At 46.9% G+C, this 17,079-nt stretch overlaps 1 protein-coding gene and 1 long non-coding RNA gene across 3 annotated transcripts; one reads left to right on the forward strand and one right to left on the reverse strand.

Moving 5' to 3' along the window:
- The first annotated feature begins 1,024 nt into the window (after positions 1–1,024).
- Mboat4 (membrane bound O-acyltransferase domain containing 4) lies at positions 1,025–5,044 on the forward strand. Of its 2 annotated transcripts, none has more exons than XM_021636523.2 (2): positions 1,025–1,273; positions 3,931–5,044. In XM_021636523.2, the coding sequence occupies exons 1-2, from the start codon at positions 1,095–1,097 to the stop codon at positions 4,892–4,894; spliced, it is 1,143 nt and encodes a 380-aa protein (XP_021492198.2). In that variant the 5' UTR covers positions 1,025–1,094; the 3' UTR covers positions 4,895–5,044. The 2 variants fall into 2 exon arrangements, 1 of the variants encoding a protein (XP_021492198.2); XR_009591212.1 differs by lacking the exon at positions 1,025–1,273 and adding an exon at positions 1,720–2,061 and having other exon boundaries at positions 3,931–4,042.
- Positions 4,769–6,922, reverse strand: LOC132653483 (uncharacterized). The gene is made up of 3 exons (XR_009591213.1): positions 6,688–6,922; positions 6,061–6,172; positions 4,769–4,861 (listed from the first exon to the last, which is right to left on the reverse strand). It is a non-coding gene; the product is annotated as an uncharacterized LOC132653483 (long non-coding RNA).
- Between the last annotated feature and the right edge of the window lie 10,157 nt (positions 6,923–17,079).

Here is a 17,079-nt window from a genome sequence, read left to right on the forward strand (position 1 = left end):
CTTTGCAGCCATGTTCAGTTCAGTGTTGAGGAGGAATCCAGAGCCTCAGACATGTGATCAAGGGCTCTATCAGAGGCCCACCCCTAACACATTTATTTACTTGTTTGTTTCTGAGATAGGGTCTCCCTGTATACCCCAGGCTGATCTTGAACTCATGATTGTATGGTGTCAGCCTCCTCAGTACTGCTCACTACCAGCTGAAAGCCTAGGGATGAAATCAAAAGCACTCAATATAAACACTCTTCACTGTACACATGTGTAGATATTTGGTGTTTATTAAGCCTTTAGGGCTGCTATCTCTGGGTGGAAGGGTTATTCCTAGCTTGTACTTCTACTTACAAGGAATGAGTATCCTCTTTGTGTTTACATGGTTAGTTACTGCTCTACAGCTCTGACAAGACACTGACCAGGAAAACTTTCAAAAGGAAGCATCTAATTGGGAGTTTGCTTACAGTTAGTCCATGACCATTAAGGCGAGGAGCGTGATGGTAGGCAGACATGGCCCTAGAGCAGTAGCTGAGACCAATACGTCCTGATCTGCGGGCAAAGAGGCTGAGTGACACACCTCCCCAGACAAGGTTGTGTCTCAATCCTTCCTAAACTGTCCACCAGCTGGGAACCAAACATTAAAATATCTCTGCTTATGGGGTTTGAAACCTTCAAACCCACACCTCCTCCAATAAGGCCACACCTCCATCAACAAGACCACACCTCCTAAACCTTCCTAAACAGTTCCACTAACTGTGGCCCAGGCATTCAAACATAGGAGCCTATGGGGGCCATTCTCATTCAAACCAACACAGGCTCTTAGTGGTTACAGCCATTTGTATGAGGGGATGCAAGAGCCACCAGGGTCGCCAAGGGAGGAAACAGGCTTTGTCTCCTGAGGTAATAGTTTATAAGGGACCTGGGCTCTATCTCCTTCAGAACGGAAGATTCACTGTGGCAGCAACACAGCTTCTTCACGTTGTCTTTGATTCCTTGGGATGATGACGATGAAATTCCTTGCCATACCATCCTAAGTGTCACCTTGTCCCTTTTCTTTCAGGTACCTCTTTCTCCTGGTTGGAGGAGGTGTCCTGGCTTTGGCTGCCATGGGCCCCTACGCTTTGCTCATCTTCATCCCTGCTCTCTGCGCTGTGGCTCTGGTGTCCTCACTCAGTCCACCGGAAGTCCACAGGCTGACCTTCTTCTTTCAGATGGGCTGGCAGACCCTGTGCCACCTGGGCCTTCACTACACCGACTACTACCTGCAGGAGCCTCCCCCCGTGAGGTAAAGACCCCTGTCAGGTTGGTTGGTGCTAAGCGGACTCTAATCCTCGTCATCTCCGCGGAGCATGCGCTTAAGCTATTTGGCTCCTCCCAAGGCTCGGCTTCTTTTCCTAGAAAAGGAGCACTGAGCTGGCAATAGCTTTCTCAATAGTGTTAGAGATAATCAATGCAAATACAGTTCCGTAACCACAGACAGCCATTACGTGCTGCTGCCGGAAAACTCAGTAGCTGGCACTCGCTGTAAGTGTCATCGTGCCTGGCAGTGATGACAGTTTGCTCATCTCAGCCTTGGCAGTTATGGCACAGCCAAACCACAGAGGGCCTGGCTGGCTGCAGCTGCGTGTTATCTTTATTCAGGCTCAGCTGTTTTCATCACTTCCTCCACCCCCCCCCCCCCAGAAGGATAACCACCCAATCTAGAAAGCAACAAAGCACAAAAACCGAGGGCTAATTACAGGCTAGAGACGTGTGCCATGAGTCAGTGGGACTGAGAAGATTAGGAAAGCAAGTATCTGGGCTTCTGAGACGTAATGTTCCTGGCCCCCAGCGGCTGTCAGCTGGCACAGGTCTATGTCACAGAGGACTGCACTGGGCGAGGCACCTGTCTGCCTCTAACCTGCTGGAGCTCCTTGGATTTGCCACTCCCACTGCCTCTAGAATCCTTTAATAAAATTATTAGGACAGACCGGATGTGATAACACCCGCCTGTAATCCAGCGCAAGGAGGTGGGGGTGGGAGGATCAAGAGCTGAAGCTGCCTCAGTTACATAGCAAATTGAAGACCAGCCTGGTAAGGAAGACCCTGTCTCAATCTCAAATATATATATATATATATATATATATATATATATATATATATATATATATGGCAATGTTCACCAAAGGCTTCAGGCTTGTGGGCTGGAGAGATGCCTCAGCGGGGAAGACTGCTGTGCAAATCTGAGGACCCAAGTTCAAACCTTGAGAAGTCGTAGAAAAAGCTGGGTGTGGTTGTGTGTGCAGCTGTAACCCTGGCTCTGCGAGTATGTTGGGGGAGTGGTGGGGACAGGAGTGATTGAGCAGAGCATACGCCCCCTGGTCTCCTTCAGCCTCCACACACACTCGGGCACACACACACACACGGGGTGGGGTACTGACTTAGGGCTTGCTCAGACAGCAAGTGGGCAGGATTACTGTACTCGACAGGATGAGTCAGGAGTGCAGTGGGAAGTCGGGGCCTGACAGAGGCCAGAAGGGCGAGCTGAACGGGTTCTGAGTGGATGGGAGGAAGGCTGGGGCAGATGTGGAGGTACGATATGTGCTAGCTCGCCAGGGCCGCTGGGGCAGAGCCCACTGACTGGCAGATACACACTATGGAACTGTGTCTCTCCACGGCTTGGGTGCTGTGTGTCACAGTGGCTGCCTTCTCACCTTGGCTTACAGATGGCCACCTTCTCCTGGGTTGTCATGTGGTTATCTGTGTGTGTGCATGTGTGTGTGTGTGTTGTGTGTCAGATCACACACATGTGACTGTGTGTCCTATCAATTTAGTCAGGTTGAATGAGTGTCTGCCTATGACATCACTTTAACTGCATCCTTGAAGGCCCTGTCTCCAAATACGCTCCCATTGAGTCCCCAGGGGTTAGAACTTCAGAATGTGAACTTGGGGGGACACGGACTGCCACAGAAGGGAAGTTGGCATTTGGAGGTGACCCTGCTCTCAGGGTAAGTCAGCCAAGAGGATCTGATGTCCTTAAGTCCGAATCAGAACCAGCACTGGGGACAGTGCTGGTTTCTTGATTACACATTGTGTTGTCACCATTTTCTGTGGCTGTCGTCAGCAATCTCATTGCCAGGGGCTCGTGGGTGTCACGGTGACAGTTTGGGAGGCTGGTGAAAATGAACCCCAGGTGCTCAGGAGCCACCACTCACCCTGATGTAGTCTTCTGTGCACATCCCTCTAGTCACCAAAATATGACAGCCAAGGCCTGGCTTATATTTAAGAGCTTCAGCTTTCTGTACTCATCTTTTTTTTATCTTTATTTTTTATTACCAATGCTTGTTTCTTTTGTATCAAATTTCTTCCAAGTCTCCAGTCTTAAATTTCTTTTTACTGATTTTTCCATATGGAACGGTCTAGAACTTACTCTATAGTACAGTCAAGCCTCTAATTCGCTATCCTCCTGCCTCAAACTCTTGGAGCTAGGTGGCTAGGTGTGCACCACTGACTCTGATCCTAACATTTGTAAACCATTCCTTTTTTTTGAAAGGAACATTTTAATTTATTTATTTAAATTGATATATTGTATGTTTGTTTTGTATGTATTGTATTTTTTCCTTTTTCTTGAGGCAAGGTTTCTCTCATGTAGTCCCGGCTGTCCTGGAACTCTCTTTGTAGACAATACTGGCCTTGAACTCAGAGATCTTCCTGCCTCTGCTTCCTGAGTGCTGGGACTAAAGGCGTCGTGCTTTGACCACCGCCTGGCATGATTAGTGGTTTTGCCCTGGAATAATGCACGGTTTTGAAAGACTCTAAGAGACTTTGTGGAGTGTGATTTACTCTGAGATCTGTGGGCAGGAGAGAGAGAGAGAGAGAGAGAGAGAGAGAGAGAGAGAGAGAGAGAGAGAGAGAGAGAATACAGTGTGATGTCAAATATACATATATGTAAATCTCTTTCAGATTCTACATCACTCTTTCTTCCCTCATGCTCCTGACGCAGAGAATCACGTCCCTCTCGCTAGACATTTGCGAAGGGAAAGTGGAGGCAGCATCGGGGGGCATCCGGAACAGGAGTTCTTTGTCTGAGCGCCTGTGTGAGGCTCTACCCTACTTCAGCTACTTGCTCTTTTTCCCTGCCCTCCTGGGAGGCTCCCTGTGTTCCTTTCAGAGATTTCGGGCTTGTGTTCAGAGACCGAGCTCTTCGCATCCAGGCATCTCGCTCTGGGCTCTGACCCGGCGGGGTTTGCAGATTCTTGGGCTGGAGTGCCTCAAGGGGGCGCTGCGGAGGGCGGCGAGCGCGGGGGCCGGCCTGGAAGACTGCCGGCGGCTGGAGTGCATCTACACCCTGTGGTCCTCCGCGGGGCTCTTTAAACTCACCTACTACTCCCACTGGATCCTGGACGACTCTGTCCTCCTCGCGGCGGGCTTTGCCTCTGAGGCCGGCCAGAGGACCGGGGAGGAGGGCTACGTCCCTGACGTGGACATCTGGACCCTGGAGACCACCCACAGGATCTCCGTGTTCGCGAGGCAGTGGAACCGCAGCACAGCTCGGTGGCTCAGGCGGCTGGTCTTCCGGCCCAGCCGGCGCTGGCCGGTGCTGCAGACTTTCGCCTTCTCTGCCTGGTGGCATGGGCTCCACCCGGGACAGGTGTTTGGCTTCCTGTGCTGGGCTGTCATGGTGGAGGCCGATTACCTCATTCACACCTTTGCCGACGCGTGTATCAGATCCAGGCCCCTGAGGCTGCTCTACAGAGCCCTCACGTGGGCCCATACCCAGCTCATCATCGCCTACGTCATGCTGGCGGTGGAGGGCCGCAGCCTTTCCTCTCTCTGCCGGCTGTGCTGGTCTTACAACAGTATCTTCCCCATAGTGTACTGCGTTTTGCTTCTTCTGTTAGTGAAGAGAAAACACAAACGTAACTGAAATCCTTCCCTGCCTTTCATCTCGTCCAGCTGTGAAACTGAGCTTAGAAAAATGCCAGAGGATGCGTTGATGATGAACGTACTTAAACATTTTCATAATAAAAAAGTTTTTAAGTATTAGATGAATAAACCTGCTTGCCCGTTGTGGTTTGAATAAGTATGGCCCCCAGAGGTTCATATATTTAAATGCTTAGGCAGTGGCACTATTTGAAAGGACTAGATGGTGGCCTTGCTGAAGCTCCAGTCCAGGTCTAGTGTCTTTCTCTCTTCCTGCTGCCTGCTGGTTGAGATGTAGAACTCTCAGCTCCTCCAGCAGCCATGCTTGCAGCCACGCTGATAACGGACCAAACCCCTGACACTGTGAGCCAGCCCCAGCAATTAAAAGCTCTCCTTTGTAAGAGTTTCTGTGGTCGCGGTTTCTCTTCACAGCAGGAAAACACTAAGACTCCTACAGTAACAAGCTCTTCTGTTGCTTCTGGGGTGCAAGTCCAGTAGCACCCCAGAGACACAGAGACTTACTTTTCTAGATGTGAAAGCGAAGTTTAAGTAAAGCAGTATAGAAAAATGTGCGGCGTCTGTGGGGGGGATAATTCAATGAACGTCTGCCCAGAACTTTGTGAGGTCTTGGGTTCAATCCTCACTACCAGATCAAACAAACACACAAAAAAACCCAAAGTACTGAGAACCACATGAAGATGTTATATGCATGGAGTGTCAAATGCCCAGGGTCCCGTGCGCCAGCTCTTTCTAGAATCTGAATTATAGCAAGCTGGCTTTTCATTGCTATAATGAAATGTTAGAGACAGGCTAACTTATGAAGAAAAGAAGGTTTAGTTGGGTCTCAGGTTTAGACCTCAAAGTCTAAGATTTGTCGGTCCTGTTGGTTATTGTTATGGCTTCTGCTGAGGCCCTGACGGTAGATCGGTAGATGCTGCCATGGCACAGCAGAAGTAAGAGAAGGGACAATGGCTCAAATCACAGAGTCAACCAGGAAGCCGTCGGGACCAGTATTACTTTCTGTAACAATCCTCCTGGGAAAAATGCTAAGGGGTCACATGAAAACCACCTTCAATTCTGGGTGACATGACTCCACTGGGGTCCATCTCTTAAAGGTCTTGCTACCTGTCAACACTGCCATCCTGGGGACCAGGCCTCCAACCCACGTACCTCTAAGAAACACTCAACCCTAATAAGTCAGGCAAAGTGGCGTAGGACTGGGGTTCCAGTACTCAGGAATCCTAGGCAAGAGAACCCCAAGTCTGAGGCTGTCGGGCACTGCCTGAAGCAAAGAGAAAACAAAGAGTATATCAGAAACAAAGCAAAAATGACAAAACTCAACCATATCACCATGTTGTTCTGTCTCATGAACGAGAGACTGACCCCTAGCCATAAGCTTGAAAATTTTAGTCTATGTGGCCATCCAAATTCTGAAAACGTCTCTTACATCATCCTAAGAGACTGGAACTTTTGCTGGACTTCACAGCTGAGTTTAATAATATACCTTGAGGTCTCTGATGATGAAAGGCGGCTATTCTGATGTGGACTCGGGCTGTTTGCTTAACCGGCCTTTAAGAAAACAATGAAACAACTGACCTGCCTTGTTTCCCATGTAAACAACTTTTACAAGCTAAGCTAACGAATAGTTGCATCTATCTACTCTTCCATGCCCTTGGTCCAGACAATGCACGTGTATCATTTGCTGAAAGCAATTGTCTAAGGATTTCTACTGCTCTGAAGAGACACCACAACCACGGCAGCTCTTACAAGGCAAACATTTAATTAGGGCTCACTTACAGTTCAGAGGTTTAGTCCTTTGTCCTCATGATGGGAAATTTGGTGGCACCACAGATAGACATGGTGTTGGAGAAGAAGCTGAGAGTTCTACATCCAGATCTGCAGGCAGCAGGAAGAGAGAGAGAGTGACACTGGGCCTGGCTTGAGCGTCTGAAATCTCAAAGCCCACCCCTACAAGTGGCTACACTTACTCCAACAAGGTCACACCTCCTAATAGTGTCACTTCCTATGGGCCTATGAGAAACATTTTCATTCAGACCACCACAGCAGCAAATACAGAAACGGAACACAATTTCCTAAAACCAACCATGAAGGTTGGTAAACAATGAAGGTTATTGTCTGGGTCTGTTGGGATCAGTTGGAGTCAGTGACTTAATCCCTTGTAAAACTCTGTTAAAGATTTCTGCAAATCACCCCATTCCTTTCCCACGGGCAAAGCCCTCTGTGAGGGACAGACATGTAGACATAGTCACACAAGAGACATAGACAGACACAGATGCACAGAGGCAGGCACAGATTTGGACTCATGGAACAGAGAAACAGAGGACAGAGGGCACACAGCATGAAGCAGAGCATCCAAAGTTGGACTCATTTTTGGTTAAATGACACCACGGGGAAGCACTTTTATCTCTTTCTTAATGTGACACTAATGCATTACTGGTGACATGAAGTCAATCATTAATCATTTAATCCACACATTTTATCTAAACGTAGAAATTTGGATAAAAAAGAAAAAAAAAGCTACTATTCCCAGAGAAGAATAAATGAAAAACGAACCTGTGCTGATTAATTTTGTCAACTTGACCTAGAGTCACCTAGAAAGAGAAAACCTCAGCTGAGGAGCTGTCTCCCATCAGACCGGATGGAGTGTGGGCATGTCTGTGGGGCATTTTCTTGATGAAAGATTGATGTGAGAGGATGGGTGGTCCTGAGCTGTATGATTAAGCAGGCTGAATAAGCCATGGCAATGAAGCCTATAAGCAGCATTCCTTCATGGCCTCTGCTTCAACTCCCACCTGTTTCTGCCTTAAGGTAAGCTGAAATAAACCTTTTCCTCCCCAAGTTGTTTGTTTGTTTTTGTTTTTTGAGACAGGTTTTCTCTGGGTAGCCTTGGCTGTCTTGGACCCACTCTGTACTTTAGGCTGGCTTCGAACCTACAGAGATCCCCCTGCCTCTGCCCGTTTGAGTGCTGGGGTTACAGGTGCATGCCACCACACCCGGTTTGGAAAGTGTTTTTATCACAGCGACAGAAATCCAACCAGGACACCATCTAACACTTGGTAATTACTTATGTCACTGCCAAGAGCAAAACCAATGGAAATGTAACAGCGGGAGAGAGTGAGCTCAGGAGGCAAACACGGTCTCTGTAGAACTGTACGGAGGCTGGCCTTTCCCTGGCTCACCCTACCCAACCATTCCTATGTTTAACATATACCCACACTCACGCCAGAACCTCCAACTTAGCTGGGAGGTAATGCCACATCGGTGGGCACCTGGACTATAGATGATTAGTCTTTTTCTTTAAGGAAAGAAAAAGGTGTGTGTGTGTGTGTGTGTATTTTCATAGGCTTATGTATGAGTGCTCAGTGTCTTCCTCAATTGTTCTCAGCCTTATTTTTGAGACATGGCTCCTCACGGAACCTGGAGCTCACGGATCCAGCTAGAATGCCTGGCCAGCAAGCCCCAGGGAGTCACTTGCCTCTGATTCCCCACACACTGCTATGTCCCACTTTTCTGTGGGAGCAGGCGATGGAACTCAGGTCCTGATGTTTGCCCGACAAACATCACTGAGTCATCTCTCCGGCCTGCCTTTTCTTTAAATTGGGTTTTAGATCAGCTTACTGTTTCTTCACACGTTTGGGCTGTTCCGAGAAAGCATCTCACTGTGTAGTCCAGTCTAGACTCAAATCACGATTCTCCTGCTTCTATCTTCTGAGCGCTGGGATTACACGTGTCATCACCATGTCCAGTTTACTAGTTATGACTCACTCTGCTACAAACTAAAAGAAACATATACTTGTTCAAATAAAAATGCCTGGGTACTAACTAAAAGAACTCACTTACCTGGAATGACTTCTAGTTCACCATAAAAGGTATTGTAGTGAAGAAGTAGAGTGAGAGCATGCACAAACACACACACACACACACACACACACACACACACTCACACACAGAGGTGAGGGAAGGAGAGTGACTTAGTTATAGGTCATCTAGAAAAGTACAGGTCCACGAGACTAATTCACATTGCTACAAGGAGTCAAACAAGCCCAAATCTTGGTACAGAGAGCGCGGCCCAACAACCAACGAGGGCTCTGAAGAATGAAAATGGCACGAATCTGTATAATCTTTTTTTCTCTTTTCTCCAAGACATGGTTTCTCTGGGTAGCCACGGCTGTCCTGGAATCACTTTGTAGACCAGGCTGGCCTCAAAAAGACAGTGATTCCTCTGCCTCTGCCTCCCCCGAGTGCTGGGATTACAGGTGTGCGCCCTGTCAGCAGATCTGTACTTCCCCAGGCCAATTTTCTAGGCTTTCAATACTCAACAGTCCAGAAGAGCCAAAGTGGACACAGGATTTCCCTCAGCTGGAAGCAGTCAAGAGGAAACGGCTGATGGTCACGGAATGTCAAAGGACCTACAAACATGTCATTATAACGACCATCCTTTGGCTAACCCAGAAAGGGCATGGAAGGTAGGGGAAAAGAAATTTAATCATCATATGGAAAGACATTTAATCGTTGTTGCAGCATTATTTACAGAAAAAAAAAAGACTTTGGGAAAGTTAACAACTAATAGCATTTTAAACAATAACATTAAGTAAATTATGATTGACCATTACAGTGATATTAAAAAATGAAAACTTTGAAAAGCCAGGTGTGGTGGCGCAGGCCTTTAATCCAGCACTTGTGGGGGGGGGGGGGAAGGGGGCCAGGGCTACACAGAGAAACCCTGTCTTGGAAAAAAAAAAGAACTCTGTGTGGGGGTGATTCTGATTCTGAGGGTGGCCTACATGGGTGTATTCAGCTTATAAAAAATACTTCACGATGTCATTAAGGCTTGTGATTCTCTCTCAACCCATATATATATATATTATATACATACACATATATATGTATATATGTATATATATGTGTATGTATATAATTTCCATATATATTTCTTCCGGGTATTTCTGCTGAAATGTTAAAACTTTTAAATGAAATTGGTGAATAAAAGTTAAAATGCTCTGGCAGGGCAGCAAGGTGGCTCAGGAAAGAGTGCTGGTCTTGCAAGCCTGTTGACCTGAGTTCGATTCCTAGAACCCATGTAAAGGTAAGAAATAACCACTGCTGCAAAGTTCTCCTCTGACCTCCACGTGAACGATATGGAAAGTGCATCCCCCCTTTGCACACACACAATAACAATAAATACAATTTAAAAATACAACTTGGTGCTGGACACGGTGGTGCATACTATAATCCCGGTCCTTGGGGAGGCAGAGGCAGACAGATCTCTGGGAGTTTGAGGCCAGCCTGGTCTACAGATCCAGTTCCAGGATAGAAACCCTGTCTCAAAAACAACAACAACAACAACAACAACCTAAACAAAACAAACAAAAAACCAACAAAAAAAAAACACACCACACTTTGGCAAACACAAAAATTAGAAAGAAGAGAGGGAGGAGGAAGAAAAAGGAGGAGGAAGAGGGAAGGGTGAAGAAGTTTGATCCCAGAACTCAGTTAAAGTTAGAAAGTGAGAACGGACTCCCCAAAGTGGTCCTCTGGCCTCCACATATGTGCTGTGGTAAGCATGTACCATCCCATCATTCATACACACACAGGCACTAATAGCAACAATAAATACAATTTTAAGTGTTTAAAAAGTTAAAGCGTCAGTCAAGAGTGTTGTTCTGTCTGGTGAAGGTCTGCAGCAAGGCAGACCATGGCGCCCGTAGGTAACAGATGGGTTTGGATACCCATCTGGTGGTGGCTATATCCTATAGTCACCTTTTTTTCACCCTCCACCCCTACTACTTTTTCTGCAGCTACTCTAGCCTTAACTGGACAGTGGCACAGGAGACAGTCATCCTTGATTCGCCTCTTTTACACAACTTATCAGCGGGTCTGGTTACTCCTTAGATACAGGCTGCACCTAACCACCCCTCACATCTCCACAGTGCCTGGGATGCAGAGGCCAGGAGCCAGGTGAGAAGTGATTGCTCCCGTGCTGCTGACTCAGCTGACTGCCGAGCTCCAAGCTGAGCTCCGGAAGCTGAAGAGAAGATAGCAGAACTCTGCCCCAGGGCACTGGTAGCTCCAAGGCCTGTGGGCTGATAGCAGCCTGGAACTAGACTGGACACTGCCTGCCACACCTCTATTTCCCAAATCCTCCCTTTCCCTCCATATTTCTCTCTTGACATGGGCAGGCGCTGGCATCCTTTGATCTATTTTGGGATGTCTTAGCTCGTTAGACTGTTATGTAAATGGGAGACTCTGTGCTCTAATTTATGTATTTATTTGCTTAATTGGTTACCCAGAGGGGCTCTGTAGCTCAGGCTCCCCTCAGATTTGTAATCCTCCTGCTGAAGGCTTCCCCGCTCCCTGGAATTATAGACATTACCAACATCAGGCTTAAAAGTGTAAAAAACACTGCTTTGAAATTACTCTTCTGAGCACCAGACTTGAAAAGAAATTACCCTTCCATTTCTGATGGTGACAAATACCAGGCCTAATAGGATGTACGGCTCAACGTCGCACCCCTCTCCTGAGGACAGCCCAGTGTCCGCAGTCTTCACTGCTACACTGGTAACTGGGTCTCAAAGATGCTTTGTATGTGTGTCTGCTACGTGTACATGTTTGCGAGTGCATGCTTGTGTGTGGGTGTGGTGCACACAGAGACCACGGGTGTATGGTTTCTTCCTCAATCACTCTCTGATTTTTGGAGACAAGAGTCTCTCGGTGAACCTAGTTTTGACTAGGCTAGCCAGTGAGTGCCAGGGATCTGCCTCCAACTACTGGGACATTCACGGGCTCAACCTGGCATTTTAGGCAGGTGCCAGCTGTCTACCCAGGTCCGTGCATACACAGAAACCTCTCCACTGAGAGGGCCTCTTGGAGCGGCTGCTTATAGATGATTCAGACCACGACAAAAGCCAGTTGACTTGTCTTAATTTCATCCCAGGAAGCTGTTTCACCCGAGAACAGTTGTCAAAATGACCTCAAATCTTCGAAGCAAACCTAGCTTTTAGAAAACATCTGTTCTATTGGGGGAGGGCAGTTCACAAAGCTAGCTTACGGCTACGCTGCATTTATGTGACATTATGCTGTGGGCATCTGCCAAGAGAAGCATGCTTCCATAGTAAATGCCAAGTCCACTGTCACTCAAACTAAATAGCAATGTTCCTAACACTCACAGGGTGGGCTGGAGAGACGGCTCTGTGGCTCGGAGGACTTATTGCAAGACTGGCAGAGAGAAGCAATGCTGTTAATTCAAGCACCACATAGAGGGATGCAGGACAGCCAGGGCTACAGAGACCCTGTCTAAAAAACAGAGAGACAGACAACCAAAAATTCTCACTGCTCTTGAAAAGGACCCAGGTTCAGTTCTCGGCACCCACGTAGGGGTTCACAACCATTTCTAACTCCAGTTTCTGAGGATCTGGCGCCCTCTTCTGGCCCCCACAGGCACTGCGTACATACGGCATACAGACAAACACACGGGCAAAACAGTCATACACATAACATTAAAAAAAAATCTTAAGACAACAGCAAATACATGAAAGTAACCAGGTTTATTCTTTTATCCTATTTGAGAGTGTTTACTGCTCTAAACCAAAGTGCCTCCCTCGCAGTATAAACTAAGCTACTCTGACACCTAAAATTAACCTCTAACCCATTAGTACTGCAACTAAACACAAAAAAGAAAACAGTCTTAGCTGAAAAAGAAATGCTTTATGGTCCTGACCTCTCCTTTATGGAAACCAGTTTTGGATTTTATTCCACCCCTATCTCCATGGAGCTTTAAAGTTTAACAATATCTGATTTAAAAAAAATATTTTATTTTTATTTTTTTATTACTAGAGTGTGTGGTTCTAAACCCAAGGATAGTTTCAAAATGTCTTCAGGAGACTGGAAGCAAAACAGGGTAGTCATTTCCTTGTAAATTCTGGCGGGCTTGGAACTTAGCTCAGTGGCGGACTGCTTGCTTAGCAAACTCTAGGTTATGTGTTCAACTTCCAGTACAAGAACAAACCAAAAGCCAACTTTAGAGGTTGGAGCAGATGGCTCAGTGGCTAGGAGTGAAGGCTGTTCTTGAAGAGGACCCAGTTCAATTCCCAGCTCCAGGGAGATCCGATCCCTTCTTCTGGCCTCGGCAGGCTCCCACACTCATGTGCACACACCTCCCTTATCCCTGGGACATAAATGTGAATGTAATTAAACACATTCTTGAGAGAAATTAAAACAGTTATAAACTGGTGAGAGTGCCTGGCACCAAGAATGATGACGCAAGTTCAGTTCCCTGGGGCTCTTATGGTGAAAGGGGAGAACCGCCTTTCCCAGGGTGTCCCTCTGGCCTCCATATAGACACCATGGGACATACGACCTCACACACATGCGCGCGCACACACACACACAAATAAATGTAATTGAAAAAAAAAAAAACCAACCCAAACTAAACCTTCAGCCCTAAACATTTCATGAACGTTTAGGTGAAGAGATACTTACCGAGGGAGAAATTAAGGCCTGTGGGATCAAGCACAGTGCAGCTCCTACCTCGAAGCGTGGGAAGCTTGATGCCAGGCTTCTGCTGGTGTTCCACAGCTTGCCCTTACTGCTCATGATCTCAGATTATCTGGACGGCCGAGGACGACATTTTAAAAGCCCTTCCAGCAGGGGAACGCTGTTCACAAAGCAATTCGCTTGCACAGGAGTGCTGGCAGGTGGAAATGTTATGTAACTAGAACAGAGCGTTTGAGGAGACCAATTCCTTCAACAGTGTTTCAGCCTTCCTATCCTAGGACACACTAGCAAATCCAAAACCAATTAAATCGAGGGGTGCTAGGGTCAGTTTTAAGAGCTCAGAAACACAGTCTCTCCCCAAATACAGGTTATGGCTGCCTAAAAACGGGAAAAATATTTTATAATTTTACTATTGACGTATGTGGGGATGTACATCTCATATCGAATGTTTGGAAGTCGGGCTGGTCCCCTCCCTTTAAAAGTTTTTTTTTTTTTTCCTAAGATTTGTGTGTATGAGGCAACCCTGCATTTATGTGTGTACACTGCTTGCATGCTGGTTCCCACAAAGGTGAGGAGAGGGTTCAGGAACTGTTTCTATGGGTGCCATGAATGGTTGTTATAAGCCATCAAAGGGGTGCTGGGAACTGAACCCAAGTCCTCTTAACCCTCGAGCCATCTCTCCAGGGCCCCAGTTCATTCCTACCATGTTGGTTTTATGGACGGAACGCAGGCTGTCAGCCTTTACTTGCTGAACCATCTTGCCGGCCTGTAATTTTAAAAAAATGAATTCTTGTGTGTATGAGAATACGGGTTGGTGAATGGGGGCGTGTGGAGGTCAGAGGGCAATTTGCAGGAGCTGGGTCACTCCTTGTCACAGGTGGATCCCCAGGATTAAACTCCGGCTGTTAGTGCCCTTCCCCCACAGCCCTCACTTAGCAATGAAAAAGCAAAGCATTCCAAATAAGCGCAAGCATACGAGCTCCTTAGTGCTTTCGTGGAATGGTTAAAACAAAGGTGGAGCTGGCTGGCTTTTTTCAGTAGGATGTACAGAATTAGCCTTGGTTGGGAAAGTGAGGCCGGCAAGTGCCCCACACACTGAGTCTTCCCCCCCACCCCCAGCTCACAGAGTTCTCAATCTTCACCAAAGGACAACACAAGTTCACAAGTTTGTATGTAAGAAATAGGAATTAAAAAAAGAAAGCCTTACTTATTATTAGAGGGACGCAAAATCACACTATAGATAGTTGTGAGCCACCATGTGGTTGCTGGGAACCGAACTCAGGACCTCTGGAGGAGCAGCTGGTGTTTTTTGTTTTTCTCTAGACAGGGTGTCTCTGTGTTGCGTTGGCTGTCCTGGACTTGATTTGTAGACCAGGCTGGCCTCAAACTCACAGAGCTGGACTGCCTCTGCCTCCCAGAGCGCTGGGATTACAGGCGTGTGCCACTGGGCCAGGCACACAGCAGGGGTTCTTAACCACTGAGCCACCTCTCCAGCTCAGTTTTTTTTTTTTTTGTTTGTTTTTTGTTTTTTTGTTTTTTTGGTGTTTGTGTGTTCTAAGTACATGCCACATGTCTGGGTGATGGCACAGGCCAGAAGAGGAAGTTAAAGATGCCCCCAGAGCTGCACTTAAGAGGCAGAGGATGCTAGGAATTGAGCTTAGGTCTTCTGGCGGAACTGTAGGTGTTTTTAATCACTGAACTATCTCTCCAGCCCTAGAAATAGGAATTTGAACTCCTCACCAGCTGTAGCAGCACAAAGCGCCCTGGGGTCTAAAGCACAGACTAGTAACATATAGTTGTTAGGACGAGGTACTGAGCTTAGCTGAAATGTCTGCACTTGATGTAAATATGGCTCCGTTTCAGGCCATTGATCGCCATCAAGATCACAGAGGCTCGAGGCAGTATTGTTCCTATGGTTTCACGTTCCTTCTGCAGCTTTGATCTGTTAGCCTGATTGCTTTCTAGCACATTCTTTTAGACAGGGTCCCGGGGAGCCCCACGCAGTCTTGTACTCTTGATCCTCTTCCTGCCTCAGCCTCTCCAGTACTGAGGTGATGCTACCATATCTAGCTTTGTGCCGCATTATTAAATGGCTAGTGCACTTCAGAGACGGAACCTTTATTATGAAAACACCCACAGGCTGAGATGGATATTTAAAACCTTTATTGTTTCACCGTCAAAAGTTTTCTTTCTCTCCACAGCAGAATGGCAATGTTGTGTCGGTGCATATTCATGAAAAACTCTTAAGTAACTAGCCTAGAAACCAGAGACGGGACTGCCGAGCCAGTGTCCTAGGCAGACACGCAATGCTGCTGGTAATTAGTACCAGAAACAATATGCAGCTGTTAGAAAGGGACTCTACCGCCAGGCGGGCAGCTTGGCATCTGCGAGGGAACAGAAAAAAGGGAAGGAGCAGAGAAGGAACCTCCCGCTCCTTCCAGACTGCAGGCGGCGTTCTGACCGCGCCTGCGCACGCACATCCTCCCGAGAGTCTTTCGTCATTACTCAGCAAGCCACTTTTGGCCTAACCCACAAACGGCACGGACACTTTGGAACATTTCTTGCTGCTTCCCACCTCACAGTCAAAGGTGATAAAACATGGGTCAGGCCAAACAAAAGCAAAATGAAAACTTCAGCTTTAGGCATCTTTAGTAAAAAGCCGAGAAAACTTCGTGTATGCCCCAACCCCTGTTTTTTTTTTTTTGGAGAAATAAACTCTAGAAAAACAGCAAAAGACAGTTGTCATGGTTACTGGTTTTCAGCTAAAGGCAGAACACTTTTTTTTTTTTTAACATAAGCAGACTGAAGATACAAACAAATGTCCTCACAAAATACTGTCAGATCAACGCGAACATTTTCACAACCAGCTCTTGGATTAAGTACTGAGAGTCGAGGACGAAAAAGACTGCTACGGTTTGGTCATGCCTGGCCACTGGGAAGTTTTTGGTCGGGTGTATGGTTGAAGCTTGGACACAGCTGGATTTGGCTACTCGGTATTAATTCATACAATAAATACCTTTACAACAGTAGATCTAGCATGATGAAATCAGACCTCAGAGAGTTAAGAGGTATACAGGAAACCTGCCTTAGGGGTCTTTAAAATACGCTGTAATGTTAGGAGACTACTCTTACCGTGGTCTAAGCCTCATAAACTGTTCGTTCCCGGATCGCCTGCAAGACCGACAGGTCACTTGTGAATCACGCCGAGGCCTTGTGGGGAGGAGCACTCTGAGTGGATGGCATAGCAATCTTTTTCCTAGTAGTCAAACAGTTCTAAGTGTTATTAAACTATATTTGAAAAGTTCTTTTACTTCATATATACAATGTACAAAATAAGTTAAAAGGGGGGAGCAGAGGAAAGGTTCTGAGTATCTACAGTGCAAACGCAGGTGCCCCATGCAGGGCCGTTCCACCCTCCAAACCGCGAGGCCGACGGAGGGCCAGGCTCACCACCCTACACAAAAGCGGCACTCCAACAGGGGCATTTCCACGTCGCTTCTTCGCACACGCCAACTCACTTGCTTTGACCGTAATTATCACAAATACAAACTGTATCCCCAAACTTATGTTTACACTTGTACCTTAAAGTTTAACACAAAGTCTAACAACTGAGGGGAAGAGCATTCTTTTGTAGCAATTCCATAAAATAATTTTCAATTCACAAAACACCTGTCT

Source organism: Meriones unguiculatus, chromosome 4 (assembly GCF_030254825.1).
Source record: "Meriones unguiculatus strain TT.TT164.6M chromosome 4, Bangor_MerUng_6.1, whole genome shotgun sequence".
In the NCBI taxonomy this organism is placed as follows: Eukaryota; Metazoa; Chordata; class Mammalia; order Rodentia; family Muridae; genus Meriones; species Meriones unguiculatus.

Coding starts and splice junctions, on each gene's coding strand:
- Mboat4 (XM_021636523.2), top strand. CDS start 1,095: ATGGGCCCCTACGCTTTGCTCATCTTCATCCCTGCTCTCTGCGCTGTG. Junction 1,274..3,930: donor CAGGAGCCTCCCCCCGTGAG/GTAAAGACCCCT, acceptor AATCTCTTTCAG/ATTCTACATCACTCTTTCTT.